At 51.6% G+C, this 17,954-nt stretch overlaps 1 protein-coding gene across 1 annotated transcript in view; it reads left to right on the top strand.

Moving 5' to 3' along the window:
* The window catches only part of LOC137535612 (zinc finger protein 585A-like), a 63,931-nt gene that overhangs the window by 22,862 nt on the left and 23,115 nt on the right, over positions 1-17,954 (top strand). Inside the window, exons 2-3 of the mRNA XM_068257467.1 lie at positions 3,390-5,028; position 5,114. Coding sequence (XP_068113568.1) covers positions 3,390-5,028; position 5,114 — 1,640 coding nt within the window. The remainder of the gene's footprint in view (positions 1-3,389; positions 5,029-5,113; positions 5,115-17,954) is intronic.

Here is a 17,954-nt window from a genome sequence, read left to right as displayed (position 1 = left end):
TCCTTTTGGCTCTCTGCTCTGCAGCCTGGGGCGAGGGGCTTGTTCCTCCTGAGAAGGTGTCACAGCATATCACAGGGAGTAGCAGGAGATGGAGGCTGTTCCTATTGGCTCTCTGCTCTGCAGCCTGGGGGAGGGGCTTGTTCCTCCTGAGAATGTGTCACAGCATATCACAGGGAGTAGCAGGCGGCGGGGCTGTTCCTATTGGCTCTCTGCTCTGCAGCCTGGGGAGGAGGGGCTTGTTCCTCCTGAGGTGTGGCAGCATATCACAGGGAGTAGCAGGAGGCGGAGGCTGTTCCTATTGGTTCTCTGCTCTGCAGCCTGGGGGAGGGGCTTGTTCCTCCTGAGAAGGTGTCGCAGCATATCACAGGGAGTAGCAGGAGGCGGAGGCTGTTCCTATTGGCTCTCTGCTCTGCAGCCTGGGGGGGAGGGGCTTGTTCCTCCTGAGAAGATGTGGCAGCATATTACAGGGAGTAGCAGGCGGCGGGGCTGTTCCTATTGGCTCTCTGCTCTGCAGCCTGGGGGGAGGGGCTTGTTCCTCCTGAGAAGGTGTCACAGCATATCACAGGGAGTAGCAGGAGGCGGAGGCTGTTCCTATTGGCTCTCTGCTCTGCAGCCTGGGGGGAGGGGCTTGTTCCTCCTGAGAAGGTGTCACAGCATATCACAGGGAGTAGCAGGAGATGGAGGCTGTTCCTATTGGCTCTCTGCTCTGCAGCCTGGGGGGGGAGGGGCTTGTTCCTCCTGAGAAGGTGTCACAGCATATCACAGGGAGTAGCAGGAGGCGGAGGCTGTTCCTATTGGCTCTCTGCTCTGCAGCCTGGGGGGGAGGGGCTTGTTCCTCCTGAGAAGGTGTCACAGCATATCACAGGGAGTAGCAGGAGGCGGAGGCTGTTCCTATTAGCTCTCTGCTCTGCAGCCTGCGGGGAGGGGCTTGTTCCTCCTGAGAAGGTGTCACAGCACATCACAGGGAGTAGCAGGAGGCGGAGGCTGTTCCTATTGGCTCTCTGCTCTGCAGCCTGGGGGGAGGGAGGGGCTTGTTCCTCCTGAGAAGGTGTCGCAGCATATCACAGGCAGTAGCAGGAGGCGGAGGCTGTTCCTATTGGCTCTCTGCTCTGCAGCCTGGGGGAGGGGCTTGTTCCTCCTGAGAAGGTGTCACAGCAGATCACAGGCAGTAGCAGGAGATGGAGGCTGTTCCTATTGGCTGTCTGCTCTGCAGCCTGGGGGGAGGGGCTTGTTCTTCCTGAGAAGGTGTCACAGCATATCACAGGGAGTAGCAGGAGGTGGAGGCTGTTCCTATTGGCTCTCTGCTCTGCAGCCTGGGGGGAGGGGCTTGTTCCTCCTGAGAAGGTGTCGCAGCATATCACAGGGAGTAGCAGGAGGCGGTGGCTGTTCCTATTGGCTCTCTGTTCTGCAGCCTGGGGGGAGGGGCTAGTTCCTCCTGAGAAGGTGTCACAGCATATCACAGGGAGTAGCAGGAGGCGGAGGCTGTTCCTATTGGTTCTCTGCTCTGCAGCCTGGGGGGAGGGAGGCACTTGTTCCTCCTGAGAAGGTGTCGCAGCATAATCACAGGGAGTAGCAGGAGGCGGAGGCTGTTCCTATTGGCTCTCTGCTCTGCAGCCTGGGGGGGGAGGGGCTTGTTCCTCCTGAGAAGGTGTCACAGCATATCACAGGGAGTAGCAGGAGGCGGAGGCTGTTCCTATTGGCTCTCTGCTCTGCAGCCTGGGGGGGAGGGGCTTGTTCCTCCTGAGAAGGTGTCACTGCATATCACAGGGAGTAGCGGAAGGCGGAGGCTTTTCCTATTGGCTCTCTGCTCTGCAGCCTGCGGGGAGGGGCTTGTTCCTCCTGAGAAGGTGTCACAGCACATCACAGGGAGTAGCAGGAGGCGGAGGCTGTTCCTATTGGCTGTCTGCTCTGCAGCCTGGGGGGAGGGGCTTGTTCCTCCTGAGAAGGTGTGGTAGGATAACACAGGGAGTAGCAGGAGGCGGGGCTGTTCCTATTGGCTCTCTGCTCTGCAGCCTGGGGGGAGGGGCTTGTTCCTCCTGAGAAGGTGTCAAAGCATATCACAGGGAGTAGCAGGAGGCGGAGGCTGTTCCTATTGGCTCTCTGCTCTGCAGCCTGGGGAGGAGGGGCTTGTTCCTCCTGAGAAGGTGTGGCAGGATAACACAGGGAGTAGCAGGAGGCGGGGCTGTTCCTATTGGCTCTCTGCTCTGCAGCCTGGGGGAGGGGCTTGTTCCTCCTGAGAAGGTGTCACAGCATATCACAGGGAGTAGCAGGAGGCGGAGGCTGTTCCTATTGGCTCTCTGCTCTGCAGCCTGGGGAGGAGGGGCTTGTTCCTCCTGAGAAGGTGTGGCAGGATAACACAGGGAGTAGCAGGAGGCGGGGCTGTTCCTATTGGCTCTCTGCTCTGCAGCCTGGGGGAGGGGCTTGTTCCTCCTGAGAAGGTGTCAAAGCATATCACAGGGAGTAGCAGGAGGCGGAGGCTGTTCCTATTGGCTCTCTGCTCTGCAGCCTGGGGAGGAGGGGCTTGTTCCTCCTGAGAAGGTGTGGCAGGATAACACAGGGAGTAGCAGGAGGCGGGGCTGTTCCTATTGGCTCTCTGCTCTGCAGCCTGGGGGAGGGGCTTGTTCCTCCTGAGAAGGTGTCACAGCATATCACAGGGAGTAGCAGGAGATGGAGGCTGTTCCTATTGGCTCTCTGCTCTGCAGCCTGCGGGGGGAGGGGCTTGTTCCTCCTGAGAAGGTGTCACAGCATATCACAGGGAGTAGCAGGAGGCGGAGGCTGTTCCTATTGGCTCTCTGCTCTGCAGCCTGGGGAGGAGGGGCTTGTTCCTCCTGAGAAGGTGTGGCAGGATAACACAGGGAGTAGCAGGAGGCGGGGCTGTTCCTATTGGCTCTCTGCTCTGCAGCCTGGGGGAGGGGCTTGTTCCTCCTGAGAAGGTGTCACAGCATATCACAGGGAGTAGCAGGAGGCGGAGGCTGTTCCTATTGGTTCTCTTCTCTTGCCAATCATGGAATTTTGCTTTCTGGTTTTCACCTCAGAGCTGCCGGTAATTACAGAACATGTTTCTGGACTTTATCGCATCTTTTAAGCTTTGTGAATTGACATTTTACTGACATGCATTGAGGTGTTTACTGCATAAGTCAGTAATTTACCTCACTGCTCGGGAATTTCAGCTCGGCAAGCAGTGACAGTCTTAGTGAATTGACATGTCACTAAATGCTCAGTAAGATCAGTTGTTTTCTGCATTACAGCATGTGGTACTGCTTTGTGGATGCTGCCCCTGACTTTACACCAAGTTGGAATTATCAGCAGCTCACTGACCCTCCCTAATGATAATTGCTCCTCCCCTCAGAATTCTCTAACAGGAAGTAATGATGTTTCTTTATTTTCAGGGCAGAGTCCCGGCATCAGGAACCTCTCAGAGACTCGTCTCTCTGTATCCACAGACTGTACAACGGATGATGATGTCACTGGACAAGAGTTTCCTGCAGATATCCTGGTGACCCCAAATATTCCCCCAGACCCTCCTCACCTGTCTAAACCTGAGGGGCCTCATACCCAGCACAGCTCTCCCCCTGCTGGAGGGTCTTATTCCCGTTCCATGTGTGGGAAATGTTTTGTGCGGAAATCAAATCTTGTCAGTCATGTGAGAACTCACACTGGAGAGAAGCCGTATTCATGTGCTGAGTGTGGGAAATGTTTTGTTCAGAAATACCTTCTGGTCTCACATAAGAGATCTCACACTGGTGAGAACCCCTATTCATGTGCTGAGTGTGGGAAATGTTTTGGTTTTAAATCAAACCTTGTCAAACATGAGAGATCTCACACTGGTGAGAAGCCCTATTCATGTGCTGAGTGTGGGAAATGCTTTTCAATTAAAATAAACCTTGTCAGACATGAGAGATCTCACACTGGTGAGAAGCCATATTCTTGTGCTGAGTGTGGGAAATGTTTTACAGATAAAGCAAACCTTGTCAGGCATGAGCGATCCCACACTGGTGAGAAGCCCTTTTCATGTGCTGAGTGTGGGAAATGTTTTGCAGATAAATCACATCTTGTCACACATGAGAGAACTCACACTGGGGAGAAGCCCTTTTCATGTGTTGAGTGTGGGAAATGTTTTGGACAGAAATCAGACCTTGTCGCACATGAGAGATGTCACACTGGTGAGAAGCCCTATTCATGTACAGAGTGTGGGAAATGTTTTGCACATAAATCACAACTTATTATCCATGAGAGATCTCACACTGGGGAGAAGCCATTTTCATGTGCAGAGTGTGGGAAATCTTTTGGGTCTAAATCACAGCTTGTCAAACATCAGAGATCTCACACTGGAGAGAAGCCCTATGCATGTGCTGAGTGTGGGAAATGTTATGCGCATAAATCACAACTTATTATCCATCAGAGATCTCACACTGGGGCGCAGCCATATTCATGTAAAGAGTGTGGGAAATGTTTTGCACAGAAATCACAACTTATTATCCATGAGAGATCTCACACTGGGGAGCAGCCATATTCATGTAAAGAGTGTGGGAAATGTTTTGGGTCTAAATCGGACCTTGTCAGACATGAGAGATCACACACTGGTGAGAAGCTCTATTCGTGTGCAGAGTGTGGGAAATGTTTTGCACAGAAATCACTGCTTGTCATACATGAGAGATCTCACACTGGTGAAAAGCCCTTTTCATGTGCTGAATGTGGGAAATGTTTTGGGCAGAAATCAGACCTTGTCAAACATGAGAGAACTCACACTGGTGAGAAGCCCTATTCATGTACTGAGTGTGGGAAATGTTTTGGACAGAAAGGAAGCCTTGTCAAACATGAGAGATCTCACACTGGTGAGAAGCCCTTTTCATGTGCTGAGTGTGGGAAATGTTTTGGACAGCAAGGACATCTTTCAATACATAAGAGATCTCACACTGGTGAGAAGCCCTTTTCATGTGCTGAGTGTGGGAAATGTTTTGGCCAGAAAGGAAGCCTTGTCAAACATGAGAGATCTCACACTGGTGAGAAGCCCTTTTCATGTGCTGAGTGTGGGAAATGTTTTAGAGAGAAAGGAACCCTTCTAAAACATAAGAGACGTCACACTGCTGTGAAGCCCTAATGATGTGCTGAGTGTGGGAAATGTTTTGTAAATAAATCCGAGCTTGTAACACACGACAGATGTCACACTGGGGAGAAGCGTACATTTCTGCTTGTCTGACATTTGTGTTGAGGGTGGGAAATGTTTTGGACATATGTTTCCTTCTACATCAGGGGTCAGGAACTTTTTTGGCTGAGAGCCATAAACTTCACTTATTTTAACCACTTTACCACCATGGATGCGTGTATCTACGCCCCTTTAAACACCCTTTGACCACCAGGGGTGTAGATACACGCATCCCCGCCGCTGACCGCGTTCCTGCTTGCTCGTGCACGCCGCCGCCCGGAGATCAATGAATGGGAAAAATTGTGAAAAAAAAAAGTTTCCCATCCTCCCTGAACTTCCTGCAAGCATACTTCCTACGCTTGCAGGACGCATTTACAAAAAATTACTGTGGCCATCTTGTGGCCAAATAGTAAAACTACAGTCATAAGCATTTTTCATATACAAATACAGTACATTATTTTACATTATAAATTAACTCATTAACTCCCACACTCCCCAATTGTTACCATTTTTTTTTTTTTTGTAATAAAAAAACTAAATTACAATAAAAAAAAACATTAGGCACTGAACTTTTTAAATATTTATGTCAGGAGGGTATAACACTGTTACTTTATAAACTATGGGCTTGTAATTAGGGATGGATGCAAAACTGAAAAAAAATGCACCTTTATTTCCAAATGCGCCAAACATTGTGATAGGGACATAATTTAAATGGTGTAATAACCGGGACAAATTGGCAAATTTCATGGATTTTAATTACAGTAGCATGCATTATTTAAAAACTATAATGGCTGAAAACTGAAATATAATTTTTTTCCACATTTTTTTTGCTATTTTCCCATTAAAACACATTTAGAATAAAATAATTCTTGGCATAATGTCTCACCTAAAGAAAGCCTGATTGGTGACATAGTTCATTTCATTGTGATAAGTAATGATAAAGTTATAGACAAATGAATGGAAGGAGCGCTGAAAGGTGAAAATTGATCTGGTGCTCAAGGGGTAAAACCCCTCAGTGGTCGAGTGGTTAAATGTAATTCCGTAAGAGCCCAGTGTTCTCCCCAGAGCCTATTACCCGGGCGGAGCGCCCACCTGGGTCTCTGTTCCCGCCCGGCTGATTTGATTAGCCTCCGAGTGTAAAAGCAGAGTCTCTTTCCTCTGCGTAGTTTTGAATCAGACAGGCAGCGCTGAGTGCAGAGACACATCTCCGCCCTCCTCCTCAGCTCCTTCCTATCAGCAGCGAGGAGGGGCGGGGGAAGCTTCTAGCACAGATGAGTCAGACCTGGGGAACTTTGCTGGAGCTGACTATAGAATAGAACGTACGGCTCTATTGCCTTTCCTTTTGGTGAGTCACCCGATCTCTCCCAGCAGTGGACAGAAGCTCTCCTCCTTCTCAATTATCTATGCAGCAGATACAAAGCCCCTTCCCAGCTCCTTCCGTTCACAGGAATGTCCGGAATACTGAGATAAGTGTGGCTCATTAACATATCACCACGCTGGTCATTCAGTGTGAGGGGAGAGCTAATGAGTGGTTTACGGGGCTGTAATATGAACCTGGTGCAGCATTCACTCTGCCCCCTGTGTCCCTGCACTTCATGCCAGACTGACATCTTGTGTGTCAGTGATTGTTAAATCACTGTGATATCCAGCTCTCAGTATGGGCAAATATGAATGGCAAAAAGTTCAATGGCACACATTTAGCCTGACTTATCTCAGCAGTTACAGTTTTTAGGTGGAAAAAAAAGCCATACGTTCATTGAGTTCAGCCAGAATACTTGTATCTCATATCACTGTGCTTTTTGAACTAGCATGGTCCTCTAGCAAGTCTCTGGAGTTGTCACACTCTGTTGCCTGCCTGTGTGATCAGCTTTAAAGAGAACCTGTAACAAAACAAAAGTTCCCCTAGGCTAGGGGGTACTCACCTCGCTAGGGGGAAGCCTCGGGGTCCCAGTGAGGCTTCCCCCTCCGCTGTAGCTGCAGGCAATCCAGCGCTGGCTCCCCCGAAGTGTCCCGGAATCCTCCCTCGACAAGCGTCGATTTATTTACCTTTCCTGGCTCTAGCGCGGGTGCTATTGCGGCTCTCAGCACGAAGATAGGCAAAAAAGCCGATCTCCGTCGTGTCCCCTCCACTGCGCAGGTGACTTGCGCCTGCGCAGTATACCGACCCGACAGCGATCGCCTATTTCTGAGCAGAGAGCAGATACTGCGCCTGCGCTGGGAAGGTAAATATTTACATCCTCGCTGTTAGGGGAGCTTTATCACCACCGCCGTGGGACCGAGGAGGACGGGGGAAGCCTCAATAGGATCCGGAGGCTTCCCCCACCTGAGGCAAGTACCTCCCAGGGAAGGTTTTTTTGTTACAGGTTTTCTTTAAGTCAGCACTCCTCTGCTCCTAGTGTATGTCCAGCAGCAGGAGTCGCAATACATTGCATGCAGAGAGTGGTGAATGTCAGGTCATATATGTAATGATGGGGCTATGGTACTAAGGCCCCATTCACACTAAGATACTTTTCCAGGAATTTACAGAGCTTTGCTGAATGCCAGCGAACAGAGAAGCGCTATGACAAAGTTTCCCTCAGGAAGCATTCACACTAGAATTGTGATGTATGTAAATCACAAATAAACTGCATACAGCATTTTGGGATTGTTTGCAATGCGATTTTTGTTTCTTGATAGTTATCTCACTACCCCCCCCCCCCCCCAACCAGCACCCAGCATTATGCCGAATTGTACCCACCCAGCGTGATCCACTCCCACCCCACCCAGTGTGACCCTTTTTCTCCATTCAGCGTTTCTTTACTTTTTCACCCAGCAGCACCCAGCGTGACCTTATGTCCCCACCCGGCTACTTTTTCATGCCACCCGGCTGGAAAATATTTCTGGGGAGAACACTGGAGTCTTACAATATTTTTCAAACTGGGACAGTAGGGCTCACGTCCCTGTTGCCATGGTGATGTGTACACAGTTGATCCTCCAGGCAGCGGAAGTGTCACACACATCTTCAGCTTCTCTTGGATTTCAGCAACATCAGCCATTTGCCCAAGCGCCAGACAGGAGAAATACCGACTAACAGCTTGTACAATTATCTAGCTGACTTTGGGGTTGATTCACTTTGCAGGACGAGATCCCCCCACTTTGGCCCAATAGGCTGCCTGTCAAGTGACAGGCAGCCTATTGGGCCAATCAAAGTGTGGGGTTTTCGTCTTACAAAGTCATTGCACCTGACAGGGTCCAGAGTGGGACAATTGGAGCAGCCATTGATTTTGGGGGGAGCGCGAGTAAGTTAGTGGTGCATGCTACAGCAGTGCACTACTTAGAAAATGCATTTGCGCTGCCACACTAAGCTGTGCTGCTTGAGCCGTGTAGCTTAGTGAATCAGCCCCTACTGATGTGTCTGTGATCCAGATGCCACATCTGTCTCCCGAGCCATGGGTTCCCTACCCCTGCTTTACATGAAACTCTCAGAACGCAGGTGACACGGTGAGATAAACATCTCCTCATGTCACCGCTGGTACTAAGCCTTGTTAGAACTTGCCTGGGTTCACTTATTATAGCCTTTTTCCTCTTGCGCGCAATTGAATCTCTTACGGAATACGTATCCGGTATTTAATGTGGACACTCGTTTTGCATATGTGTGTTTTTATGCGGAGATACGCACAGTGATTTGAAAACTGCCCAGCAATAGCATATGTCACATGTGCATGATGGGTAAATCCGCCTCCGTAATGTGAATTTCTGCATTTGTAACGCAAATCTATGTGGCCCCCCTTGACTTACTTTAGCCGCGATTCGCATCCTGACCCCACCTGCATGCACCGCATCACTTCCAAACATTCGTATTAAATGGAAATAGCTCCATTCCCTAACGTGTTGTACTTCTTATGTGGAAATTTGCATGCGGAAACCATGTGTAGTGGAGATAAGCTCTTTATCTATGCAAATGAGGCAGGATTTGCAGCCACAGCTCTCCTGAAGAGCAAATAGAAGCCAAAACACTTTTCTCTAGCTTAACAAGCAAGCCTGGTAAAAAGCAAGTGCTGAAAAGATAACATTCCTTACTGTTAATGTCTTTTCCAGGAATGGAAAGCACCCATGAGAGGTAACCTCTCCTCCCCAATCTGGACAGGAAGTGGGATAAAATATTCAGATTAGCCACAGGGTATATATGTGCTGCCGTCCCACACACTGCCAGCTAATAGAAAAGATAACACCACTCAGGATAATATCTCACATACTTATTAATACAAATACAATGATGGGCGGGTTGTTAGGGTGCTGTCCTTTCCATTCCTGGAAAAGGTGTTACCGCTAAGTAATGTTCTCTTTCCCAGGTCATCTCAGCACAGCACCCCTGAGAGGATAAACAAGACTAATAGATTAGGGAGGGAATATTACCTGCAGCACTCTGCAACAAAATCTTACATCTCTCTTAGCCAACATATTTATTCTATAGTGTCTTACAGAAACATCCTGCTTCTTCAGGGGGTATCAGCCTTGTACATGGTCAGTAGTGGCTCCTGGCCTCTCTGCACAGGATGGGTGTCAGATGGGTGCTCATATCCTGCTTCTTCAGGGGGCAGCAGCCTTGTACGTGGTCAGTAGTGGCTCCTGGCCTCCCTGCATAGGATGGGTGTCAGATGGGTGCTCATATCCTGCTTCTTCAGGGGGCAGCAGCCTTGTACATGGTCAGTAGTGGCTCCTGGCCTCTCTGCACAGTATGGGTGTCAGATGGGTGCTCATATCCTGCTTCTTCAGGGGGCAGCAGCCTTGTACATGGTCAGTAGTGGCTCCTGGCCTCTCTGCAGAGGATGGGTGTCAGATGGGTGCTCATATCCTGCTTCTTCAGGGGGCAGCAGCCTTGTACATGGTCAGTAGAGGCTCCTGGCCTCTCTGCGCACGATGGTTGTCAGATGGGTGCTCATATCCTGCTTCTTCAGGGGGCAGCAGCCTTGTACATGGTCAGTAGTGGCTCCTGGCCTCTCTGCAGAGGATGGGTGTCAGATGGGTGCTCATATCCTGCTTCTTCAGGGGGCAGCAGCCTTGTACATGGTCAGTAGTGGCTCCTGGCCTCTCTGCACAGGATGGGTGTCAGATGGGTGCTCACATCCTGCTTCTTCAGGGGGCAGCAGCCTTGTACATGGTCAGTAGTGGCTCCTGGCCTCTCTGCAGAGGATGGGTGTCAGATGGGTGCTCATATCCTGCTTCTTCAGAGGGCAGCAGCCTTGTACATGGTCAGTAGTGGCTCCTGGCCTCTCTGCACAGGATGGGTGTCAGATGGGTGCTCACATCCTGCTTCTTCAGGGTTCAGCAGCCTTGTACATGGTCAGTAGTGGCTCCTGGCCTCTCTGCGGAGTATGGGTGTCAGATGGGTGCTCATATCCTGCTTCTTCAGGGGGCAGCAGCCTTGTACATGGTCAGTAGTGGCTCTTGGCCTCTCTGCGGAGTATGGGTGTCAGATGGGTGCTCATATCCTGCTTCTTCAAGAGCCAGCAGCCTTGTACATGGTCAGTAGTGGCTCCTGACCTCTCTGCACAGGATGGGTGTCAGATGGGTGCTCACATCCTGCTTCTTCAGAGGGCAGCAGCCTTGTACATGGTCAGTAGTGGCTCCTGCCCTCTCTGCACAGGATGGGTGTCAGATGGGTGCTCATATCCTGCTTCTTCAGGGGGCAGCAGCCTTGTACATGGTCAGTAGTGGCTCCTGACCTCTCTGCAGAGGATGGGTGTCAGATGGGTGCTCACATCCTGCTTCTTCAGGGGGCAGCAGCCTTGTACATTATCAGTAGTGGCTCCTGCCCTCTCTGCACAGGATGGGTGTCAGATGGGTGCTCATATCCTGCTTCTTCAGGGGGCAGCAGCCTTGTACATGGTCAGTAGTGGCTCCTGGCCTCTCTGCGGAGTATGGATGCTCATATCCTGCTTCTTCAGGGGGCAGCAGCCTTGTACATGGTCAGTAGTGGCTCCTGGCCTCTCTGCGGAGTATGGGTGCTCATATCCTGCTTCTTCAGGGGGCAGCAGCCTTGTACATGGTCAGTAGTGGCTCCTGACCTCTCTGCACAGGATGGGTGTCAGATGGGTGCTCATATCCTGCTTCTTCAGGGGGCAGCAGCCTTGTACATGGTCAGTAGTGGCTCCTGGCCTCTCTGCACAGTATGGGTGTCAGATGGGTGCTCATATCCTGCTTCTTCAGGGGGCAGCAGCCTTGTACGTGGTCAGTAGTGGCTCCTGGCCTCCCTGCATAGGATGGGTGTCAGATGGGTGCTCATATCCTGCTTCTTCAGGGGGCAGCAGCCTTGTACATGGTCAGTAGTGGCTCCTGGCATCTCTGCACAGTATGGGTGTCAGATGGGTGCTCATATCCTGCTTCTTCAGGGGGCAGCAGCCTTGTACATGGTCAGTAGTGGCTCCTGGCCTCTCTGCAGAGGATGGGTGTCAGATGGGTGCTCATATCCTGCTTCTTCAGGGGGCAGCAGCCTTGTACATGGTCAGTAGAGGCTCCTGGCCTCTCTGCGCACGATGGTTGTCAGATGGGTGCTCATATCCTGCTTCTTCAGGGGGCAGCAGCCTTGTACATGGTCAGTAGTGGCTCCTGGCCTCTCTGCAGAGGATGGGTGTCAGATGGGTGCTCATATCCTGCTTCTTCAGAGGGCAGCAGCCTTGTACATGGTCAGTAGTGGCTCCTGGCCTCTCTGCACAGGATGGGTGTCAGATGGGTGCTCACATCCTGCTTCTTCAGGGTTCAGCAGCCTTGTACATGGTCAGTAGTGGCTCCTGGCCTCTCTGCGGAGTATGGGTGTCAGATGGGTGCTCATATCCTGCTTCTTCAGGGGGCAGCAGCCTTGTACATGGTCAGTAGTGGCTCTTGGCCTCTCTGCGGAGTATGGGTGTCAGATGGATGCTCATATCCTGCTTCTTCAAGAGCCAGCAGCCTTGTACATGGTCAGTAGTGGCTCCTGACCTCTCTGCACAGGATGGGTGTCAGATGGGTGCTCACATCCTGCTTCTTCAGAGGGCAGCAGCCTTGTACATGGTCAGTAGTGGCTCCTGACCTCTCTGCAGAGGATGGGTGTCAGATGGGTGCTCACATCCTGCTTCTTCAGGGGGCAGCAGCCTTGTACATTATCAGTAGTGGCTCCTGCCCTCTCTGCACAGGATGGGTGTCAGATGGGTGCTCATATCCTGCTTCTTCAGGGGGCAGCAGCCTTGTACATGGTCAGTAGTGGCTCCTGGCCTCTCTGCACAGTATGGGTGTCAGATGGGTGCTCATATCCTGCTTCTTCAGGGGGCAGCAGCCTTGTACGTGGTCAGTAGTGGCTCCTGGCCTCCCTGCATAGGATGGGTGTCAGATGGGTGCTCATATCCTGCTTCTTCAGGGGGCAGCAGCCTTGTACATGGTCAGTAGTGGCTCCTGGCCTCTCTGCACAGTATGGGTGTCAGATGGGTGCTCATATCCTGCTTCTTCAGGGGGCAGCAGCCTTGTACATGGTCAGTAGTGGCTCCTGGCCTCTCTGCAGAGGATGGGTGTCAGATGGGTGCTCATATCCTGCTTCTTCAGGGGGCAGCAGCCTTGTACATGGTCAGTAGAGGCTCCTGGCCTCTCTGCGCACGATGGTTGTCAGATGGGTGCTCATATCCTGCTTCTTCAGGGGGCAGCAGCCTTGTACATGGTCAGTAGTGGCTCCTGGCCTCTCTGCAGAGGATGGGTGTCAGATGGGTGCTCATATCCTGCTTCTTCAGGGGGCAGCAGCCTTGTACATGGTCAGTAGTGGCTCCTGGCCTCTCTGCACAGGATGGGTGTCAGATGGGTGCTCACATCCTGCTTCTTCAGGGGGCAGCAGCCTTGTACATGGTCAGTAGTGGCTCCTGGCCTCTCTGCAGAGGATGGGTGTCAGATGGGTGCTCATATCCTGCTTTTTCAGAGGGCAGCAGCCTTGTACATGGTCAGTAGTGGCTCCTGGCCTCTCTGCACAGGATGGGTGTCAGATGGGTGCTCACATCCTGCTTCTTCAGGGTTCAGCAGCCTTGTACATGGTCAGTAGTGGCTCCTGGCCTCTCTGCGGAGTATGGGTGTCAGATGGGTGCTCATATCCTGCTTCTTCAGGGGGCAGCAGCCTTGTACATGGTCAGTAGTGGCTCTTGGCCTCTCTGCGGAGTATGGGTGTCAGATGGGTGCTCATATCCTGCTTCTTCAAGAGCCAGCAGCCTTGTACATGGTCAGTAGTGGCTCCTGACCTCTCTGCACAGGATGGGTGTCAGATGGGTGCTCACATCCTGCTTCTTCAGAGGGCAGCAGCCTTGTACATGGTCAGTAGTGGCTCCTGACCTCTCTGCACAGGATGGGTGTCAGATGGGTGCTCACATCCTGCTTCTTCAGGGGGCAGCAGCCTTGTACATTATCAGTAGTGGCTCCTGCCCTCTCTGCACAGGATGGGTGTCAGATGGGTGCTCATATCCTGCTTCTTCAGGGGGCAGCAGCCTTGTACATGGTCAGTAGTGGCTCCTGGCCTCTCTGCGGAGTATGGATGCTCATATCCTGCTTCTTCAGGGGGCAGCAGCCTTGTACATGGTCAGTAGTGGCTCCTGGCCTCTCTGCGGAGTATGGGTGTCAGATGGGTGCTCATATCCTGCTTCTTCAGGGGGCAGCAGCCTTGTACATGGTCAGTAGTGGCTCCTGGCCTCTCTGCACAGTATGGGTGTCAGATGGGTGCTCATATCCTGCTTCTTCAGGGGGCAGCAGCCTTGTACATGGTCAGTAGAGGCTCCTGGCCTCTCTGCGCACGATGGTTGTCAGATGGGTGCTCATATCCTGCTTCTTCAGGGGGCAGCAGCCTTGTTCATGGTCAGTAGTGGCTCCTGGCCTCTCTGCAGAGGATGGGTGTCAGATGGGTGCTCATATCCTGCTTCTTCAGGGGGCAGCAGCCTTGTACATGGTCAGTAGTGGCTCCTGGCCTCTCTGCACAGTATGGGTGTCAGATGGGTGCTCATATCCTGCTTCTTCAGGGGGCAGCAGCCTTGTACATGGTCAGTAGTGGCTCCTGGCCTCTCTGCGGAGTATGGGTGTCAGATGGGTGCTCATATCCTGCTTCTTCAGGGGGCAGCAGCCTTGTACATGGTCAGTAGTGGCTCCTGGCCTCTCTGCACAGTATGGGTGTCAGATGGGTGCTCATATCCTGCTTCTTCAGGGGGCAGCAGCCTTGTACATGGTCAGTAGTGGCCCCTGGCCTCTCTGCACAGGATGGGTGTCAGAAGGGTGCTCATATCCTGCTTCTTCAGGGGGCAGCAGCCTTGTACATGGTCAGTAGTGGCCCCTGGCCTCTCTGCACAGGATGGGTGTCAGATGGGTGCTCATATCCTGCTTCTTCAGGGGGCAGCAGCCTTGTACATGGTCAGTAGTGGCCCCTGGCCTCTCTGCACAGTATGGGTGTCAGATGGGTGCTCATTTACTGCTTCTTCAGGGGGCAGCAGCCTTGTACATGGTCAGTAGTGGCCCCTGGCCTCTCTGCACAGGATGGGTGTCAGATGGGTGCTCATATCCTGCTTCTTCAGGGGGCAGCAGCCTTGTACATGGTCAGTAGTGGCTCCTGGCCCCTCTGCACAGGGTGAAGAAGCTCTGGTCAGATGGGTACTCGCTGTCAGTGCTGGTCATTTCCTGTGTAGTTTGGAAGCTAGAGAAATTGTCTGATGAATCCAGAGGCTTGTGAAGTTTGATTGGCTGTAGACGTTTCAGAAATGAGGATTAGGAGAGAGCTGGATCTACTCCAGACAGATGTAATCTTCAGGCATCAGATGACACAATATCTGACACCTAGATAGTGGGGAACATTCATCCATTTCCTCTAGATTGGTACAGAAGGAAGTTACACTAGATACATTTCATGACACCTGTGGATTCCTATAGAAGAGATCTTGGGAAGGTAATCCGCAAGGAATTCTATATCCTACCTAATAAAAGCTAACTGTCCCTGCGTACTCCTGTCTCTGTGTCCTTGGGTCTGTGCTTTATGTTGCTGTGCATGTGCGCAGCACACGTGCACTGACATGCGGCGGCGATAGACAGACCTTCAGCCTGTTTTTAAATTTGCTAAGGTCGCTAGTTCCATTATAAGGCAGTAACGCTCTGTACTAGAGAGCTGCAATCCTGCCAGCATTCTGGGATCCCCGACAGCTGCAAAACCTTACATGTCGTTTGTCTGATATCTTTTAAGGACTCAAAGGGTGTTTCTGTTAAAACCTGAAAGACTATATTCAGATATCAAGAAGGCTTTGTTACCCCTATACTAATGTCTTCTGGGGAGGGTGCTGGTTTCTGGGGGTCCCCTTCTTAAAGAGGACTTTCAGATGCTACCATGCCCCCCCCCCCCCCCCCCCCCCGGGCATCATTGGCCCCACCTCCTCCAGGGGCAGCTGAAGGCGGGGAAGAGCCCCTTGTCTATGGATTGGACAAGGGCACTGGATGACAAGGGGAGGGTTGGCCGCCTATCTCCCCCGGAGCCCCCCCATACTATGGACCATGCGGGCTGGTATAGCTCAGGGTGTGATGACCCCATGTTGTCGGGGCTCTGCATTCTGGCTATCCCAGCCTGCGTGGGGGACGAGGGGATAAAGAGGCTCGGGAGGGGGACCCCATGTAATTTTTTTTTTTACATTTCCCACACTCTGAACATTAAGTTTGCTACTTTTTTCCTCTACATTTAATATTGATGTTCTTGAAAACTGTAAGATCTTGCATTTTTTTCCTGTTGTTCCCGCTCTCCTCCTTAACATACGCTGCAAATCTAGCACATCAGCTAATTCTAGCGCTCATAGATTTGGGCGTGGCTTTCTTTAATGTTATTTATCGATTTTGTAATTTTTCACCCAACTTTGCAAATGTTTGGGCGCCTGTTATACTCACCGCGGTGGCGTCCTCCGGCGTTCCAGTGCGTGTCCTTATGCGTGCGCGGGAATACGCTGAGTTCTGTGGTCCTGTCCGGTTCATTACGCCGTTACACAGTACGCGCATGCGTAGGCATTACTTCTGGCACCAAATCCAGATCCTCACCAGTACATAAGCTGCACTGCCCTCAACTGCACTGCTGTTCAATCTGACAGTTTGGAGAACTCTCTGTTGCTCTCCGCCTGCCCTGACCCTTGGCTTGTGACCCCGACCATCCGTTGCTCTCCGCCTGCCCTGACCCTTGGCTTGTGACCCCGACCATCCGTTGCTCTCCGCCTGCCCTGACCCTTGGCTTGTGACCTCCACTCTGTTGCGCTCCGCCTGCCCTGACCCTTGGCTTGTGATCCCGACCATCTGTTGCTCTCTGCCTGCCCTGACCCTTGGCTTGTGACCCCGACCATCCGTTGCTCTCCGCCTGCCCCGACCCTTTGCTTGTGACCCAGACCATCCGTTGCTCTCTGCCTGCCCCGACCCTTTGCTTGTGACCCCGACCATCCGTTGCTCTGTGCCTGCCCTGACCCTTGGCTTGTGACCCCGACCATCCGTTACTCTCCGCCTGCCCTGACCCTTGGCTTGTGACCCAGACCATCCGTTGCCCTCCGCCTGCCCTGACCCTTGGCTTGTGACCCAGACCATCCGTTGCCCTCCGCCTGCCCTGACCCTTGGCTTGTGACCCCGACCATCCGTTGCTCTCCGCCTGCCCTGACCCTTGGCTTGTGACCCCGACCATCCGTTGCTCTCCGCCTGCCCTGACCCTTGGCTTGTGACCCAGACCATCCGTTGCCCTCCGCCTGCCCTGACCCTTGGCTTGTGACCTCGACCTCCGCTGTTTGCCGCCTGCCACGACCTTTCGCTTGTTACTGGAATACGGGTAATTCTACAAGTACTACAACAGAACGTTTGAAGACATAACAGCGACATTGGCGATATATCAAAATTTTACTTAAATCAATAAAGTACGATTGCTAAATAGAGGTTTATAAAACTAAATCTAGACTTTCATTGTCTGATATTTGCTGATTATATTGATATGTGACATTACGATAAATAAAGATGTGTAATGATGTAATTACGGTAATAAACAATTATATATGTCTTTAAGATGTGCAATTATGTAATTACGATAATATGTCATTTTATGTAATGATTAGTTTACAATAAAATGTGTTGTTAAAATTATTGTCCTTTCTATGTGTAAAAGGGGGTTAATGCAGGGGAAGTGGTTAGGGTTAGGCAATACCAGGGAGGTGGTTAGGGTTAGGCACCACCAGGGGGGTGGTTAGGGTTAGGCACCACCTGGTTAGGGTTAGGCACCACCATGGGGGTGGTTAGGGTTAGGCACCACCTGGTTAGGGTTAGGCACCACCTGGTTAGGGACCACCATGGGGGTGGTTAGGGTTAAGCACCATCAGAAAGGGGGGGTTAGGGTTAGGTACCACCATGGGAGTTGTTGGGGTTAGGCACCACCAGGGGGGTGGTTAGGGTTAGGCACCACCAGAGGGTCTAGGAGTCAGGGATAGGTACAGGGAGGGTTCTGTGTGAGAGTAGGGTTAGATATAGTTATGGGTAGGCACCTCTATGGGGGTGGTTATGGTTAGGCACCACCAGGGGGGGGTCAGGGATAGGTACAGGGAGGGTCCTGTGTGAGAGTAGGGTTAGGTATAGTTATGGTTAGGCACCACCGGGGGGGTGGTTAGGGTTAGGCACCAGCAAGGGAGAGTTCTGTGTGAGAGTAGGGTTGGGTTAAGCTGTATTGTTGAATTACATTACGATATTTAACACTATTATATTTTCATTATCAACTTCAATCTGTTTTAAAACTGTATATTTTGTTAATCAATTTAGTTAAAATACCGGTAATAATCAGAATGAA

This window comes from Hyperolius riggenbachi, chromosome 10 (assembly GCF_040937935.1).
Source record: "Hyperolius riggenbachi isolate aHypRig1 chromosome 10, aHypRig1.pri, whole genome shotgun sequence".
Lineage (NCBI taxonomy): Eukaryota > Metazoa > Chordata > Amphibia > Anura > Hyperoliidae > Hyperolius > Hyperolius riggenbachi.
This window is presented reverse-complemented; position numbering and strand designations above follow the sequence as displayed.